General features: G+C 57.3%; 2 protein-coding genes across 2 annotated transcripts in view; both read left to right on the top strand.

Moving 5' to 3' along the window:
- Positions 1-3134, top strand: part of TLCD2 (TLC domain containing 2) — a 9788-nt gene extending 6654 nt beyond the window's left edge. Inside the window, exons 3-5 of the mRNA XM_009885221.1 lie at positions 96-178; positions 1055-1137; positions 2757-3134. Of these exons, the coding sequence (XP_009883523.1) occupies positions 96-178; positions 1055-1137; positions 2757-3134 (544 nt within the window). The remainder of the gene's footprint in view (positions 1-95; positions 179-1054; positions 1138-2756) is intronic.
- A 25-nt stretch (positions 3135-3159) lies between these two features.
- PRPF8 (pre-mRNA processing factor 8) overlaps positions 3160-4218 on the top strand; it is a 23422-nt gene continuing 22363 nt past the window's right edge. Inside the window, exon 1 of the mRNA XM_009885220.1 lies at positions 3160-3220. Within this exon, the coding sequence (XP_009883522.1) occupies positions 3160-3220 (61 nt within the window). The remainder of the gene's footprint in view (positions 3221-4218) is intronic.

Below are 4218 nucleotides of genomic sequence, written 5' to 3'. Positions count from 1 at the left end.
GGGGGGTTAACAGCATCAGGTGGGCACCAAGGACACTGGGAAGGATTTGGGGAACTAGAGGCACTGCCTGACACTCACAGCCCCTCTCCCTGCAGGTTCTGCCTCCATCCCGGGCTGTCCGAGGACCTGGTGGGCACACACCCGCCCGGGGCGCACAGCCTGGTCGCCGTGTCCGTAGGTGAGGTGGGGGAGTGTGGGCTGCCCCCTGTTCAGCTTCTCTGGGGGTCCCCAGGCACTCGTCGGTGCCTGATACCAGCCCCTCGGGCCATGTCGTGGGCAGCGATGTCTCAGGCACCCCGGACAATCGCCCCATTCTTGGCAAAGGACAGTGGCTCCTTTCTGTCCCACGGCACCCGCAGCCAGGAGGTACTGGGCACCAGGCTGCCTGCCACCATCCTCATGTGGCAGCCAGGGCATGGGGCATCCAAAAAGTGCAGATCTCCCCCCAAAGCCTTGAGTTAAACCTGCCAGTGTGGAGGCCAGGAGCTTTGAGCCCTCTGGCTGTGTGAAGCCTTTCCTCCCCGCTTCCCTTGTCACCTTCTTGCAGATCTGTCACCGGTCCTGTGGTCTGTCCTAACAGGCTTCCCGGCATGGCTATGGCTCAGCAAGGAGGTTTGAGTATCTAAAATATCGATGTGGGGTTGGTTTGGTGGCAGCAAATCCTGCAGCTGTTAAGGGCTCCAGGCTGAAAGAACTTGGGGTGGGATCTGATCCTGGGATGGTAACATGGGTGAGGGTCTGGGTACTGCCTTTGCTCTCACCCTTCTCCGGGAGCAAATCCAAGTGATCGGTGAGTTAGTGTCTCTCCCTCGGAGCACATGTTACAGAGCGATCACAGGAGGGACCCAAAACACACCAATTTCCTTCTCCTGCTTTGTGTGATCCTGCTCTGTGCGTGACTCACCACCATCCAGGGCTTGGGCTGAGCTGTGCCCATCACTTCCCCGGAGGGGCTGCCCAGCCCAGTCGGGTGCAGAGCCTGCTGTGGTGGGGGATGGTCCCTTGGCACAGCCCTTCCTGGCTCCATCTTCGCTCACAGCCGCTTTGTTCCCAGGTTATTTCCTTGAAGACTTTGTGGACATGTTATGCAATCAGAAACTTCACCAGTCCTGGGAGCTGCTCTTCCATCACTCCGTGGTGAGTCCATTGGCCGCTCTCTGAGGGACAGACCCTCGCACTTGTGCCACCAGGGAAGTCGGGGCTTGGGGACCTGAGCAGGGCTACTGCTGTTGCTAGTGTGGGTGTTTGCTGCCTGTTATGAAATCTCATTTTTCAGCCAGGGGAGAGGAGCGTGGCAGCCCAGACAGCAGGGCTCGGAGCTCCTCTTGGTCCTGTGGGACTCATGTACTCTTTGAGGCTCTGCAAAAAAGCCACCCAAAGATGGGGTAGGAAAAAAAACCAAGTGTGGACAGAGTAGGGGAACAGAGAGCTGGGCTGGGGGCCTGATCCATAACAGCGGTGTGGACAGGCAGTGACTCAGGTGTCCCCGCCGGCACAGACAAGCAGCTCAGCTCCTGCCGGCTCTCGGCCACTTGAGCATCTGCCAGGAAGAGCTGCACATCAGCTCCTTCAACCTCCCACTCCCTGGGGTGCTTTCTTCTCATTCGAGTCAGAGCCATGGCCACGGGGCTGGAGTGCCTGGAGCAGTCTTGGTGCAGAAGCCCCACAGCAGTGCCCTCTGCCTGCCTTGCTGCTGGCTACCACCCGGCGTGGGTTTCTCTGGAGCGCTTTGGATGCTGCAGGGCAGAAGTGTGGCACAGCCCGGAGCTGAGCAGCAGAGATGCTGCAGGGTACAGGAGAGGCACAGGGGTCTGCTGGGTCTGGGGATGGGGGACAGGGACAGCGCTGGGACCTACCTGGGATGAGGCGGGGGAGGCGATGGTCAGACCTGCTGTCTCGCAGAGCCCTGCGGCTCTGCCGGCCGCTGCTCACGAGTCAAAAGGTCATCTCCACAATAGAGCTAATTCAGGCCAAGATAGTGACTTAACAAGCAGGGAGCAGCTAATCTCATTAAAGAGCCAATACAGAGAACAGCATTAATGGTATAAACTGAAGAAAGGAGCGAATGTACTAAAGCGCAGGCAGGCAGAGCCTGTCCCCCTGCCTGGCAGGGAGGGTGTGGGGCAGGAATCACAGCCGCTCTGCCCCCAGCAGCCCTGTCCTCTGCTGCAGCAACCAGCAGTCCCAGGGTGCTTCATGCCAGGCTTGGGGCATCCCACCAGGCTCTCTGATGCACTAAAGCCCCTTAATCCCTGCAGTGTGCCTGTCCTGGGGAGAATCCCTGAGCCAGCAGCAACCGTAGCCCTGGGCTACATGTCTCCCTTCCTGCCCCATTCAGCTGTTCACTGTGTGCGGAAAAACCTGCTGGGCCACAACCAACTGCATTCCCCAGGCCACAAAAGCAGGGTTAGGTCTGGCTGCTCTGTCTCCTCTGCCAACCTGGAGTTTATAGAAGTGTTTCCCTCTCCTCCTACTGGAAAAAAAAAAAAAAACAAAAACCAAACCCAAACAAAACCAAACCGCTCAGGTTTCATGCAACAGGTTGGGAGGCTTTATCTCATGCCTGAGGCTGCAGCGGTGGCTGGAGGCTGCAATGCTGTAGAGATATGTGTGGGGTAATGGCCAGCGGTTTGGCACTGGTGTGATAACTATTTCCATCTCTGCTTCACACTGCACCCAAGTATGGAGGGCTCCGGCTTGCAGCAGCTGAGATCAACCAGAACCCAGGCTCAGCCTCTCTTCTTTCTCCTTCCCAGGTGATTGTCTGCTTTGGTATTGCAGTGCTGCTCCATCAGTACGTTGGGTTTGCCCTCGTGGCTTTACTGGTGGAGATTAACTCCATCTTCCTCCACCTGCGGCAGATCCTGCTCATGGCCAACCTGGTGCACACCACCTGCTACCGCCTCAACAGCATCATCAACCTGGGCACCTACGTGGTGTTTCGCATCGCCACGCTGGCCTGGATGACCCGCTGGCTCTTTCTCAATCGGGAGAACGTGCCCCCGGCAACGTACGCTGTGGGCACGGTGGGTATGGCAATCATGACGCCCATGAACATCATCCTCTTCTACCGCCTGCTGCGTAGTGACTTCTTCAAGTCCAGGCGAGACGTGCAGCGGGAAAAGGAGCAATAGCCCCCTTCCCTGCAGCGTCCGGGGGATGAGCAGCCCTGAGCCTGTGGAGGAGCAAAGCGCAGTGGAGCATGAACGTGGCTGTTTCAGTAACTTGTGTGGAGGATCCACGGTAACAGAGCATCTGGGCTTTTCTTGTGGCTTCAGATTCTGGGCCCTTCACAGCAGAGAAGGTGCTCACAGACCAGGCACTGGGGCTCTGCTTCCCCCGCACCTTTGGATGACGTGGTTGGACGACCGGGAGCTGCTCAGAGACAGCTCTCGCAGCTCCCCGAGGCACCGCTGAGATGACAAGGGAGCAGAAGAGCACTGTTTCCCCACTGCTGTTCTGGACATCCAAACACCACAGTGTGTTTCTAACTCCTTCGGTGCTGCAGCCTGCAGCATCCCATCAGTCAGGGGACACTGTGCTCAGCTCTGCATTCTCTGTGGCACTTCCCATGGGAGCACGACCAGGCAAGAGAGGCTCCATGGCTTCACCCTCGAGGCCAGGGCCAGTAAAAGCCAAATCCTGCACTCATGAGTCCTCCCCGAGGAGATTGTCCCAGGTGGGTGATGGAGGGAGAGGCTCAGACCTGTCTGGGTGGGATGCTGCCTGCTGTGGGGTCCAGGCTGGGGGCAGAGCATGGGGCAGCGGGTGCTGCGGGGATGGGTGGCCAATTTCTCCTGACAACTGGAGCTTTTTCCATGTTGTTTTGTTCCCAGATATGTTAAGTGCCCATAAATGAGTGTGGGAGAGGATGAGCCCCTGGCCAGGATGATGCTATGTGATGGTCACTTCCCACAGATGTGGGGTTTTAAGGCATAGGCTTCTATTAGGATTTAGGTATCTGTTACGAATGGAAAGTTCTGCTGCAGAGCCCAGTGTAACGCTCTTACCCAGCAGCAAGAGCTCTTACTAACATGAGCTTTTAATAAATGGCTGCAAATGCAATGGCTTGAGGGGAAGGGACTCAGATCCCAGCCTGCTCCAGGGGTGTCACTGCTTAGCACAGTGCTTCTTATACTATGTCTCCCTGCTGCGGAGTAAAAATACACTGTACACTGGCACAGTCTACCTCTCTTGGGGTTTTTCCCACCCCTCTCC

Source organism: Charadrius vociferus, unplaced genomic scaffold (genome assembly GCF_000708025.1).
Source record: "Charadrius vociferus isolate BGI_N301 unplaced genomic scaffold, ASM70802v2 scaffold54, whole genome shotgun sequence".
Classification (NCBI taxonomy): domain Eukaryota; kingdom Metazoa; phylum Chordata; class Aves; order Charadriiformes; family Charadriidae; genus Charadrius; species Charadrius vociferus.
Note: the sequence above shows the minus strand (reverse complement) of the source record. Positions and strands in the feature narration are given on the sequence as shown.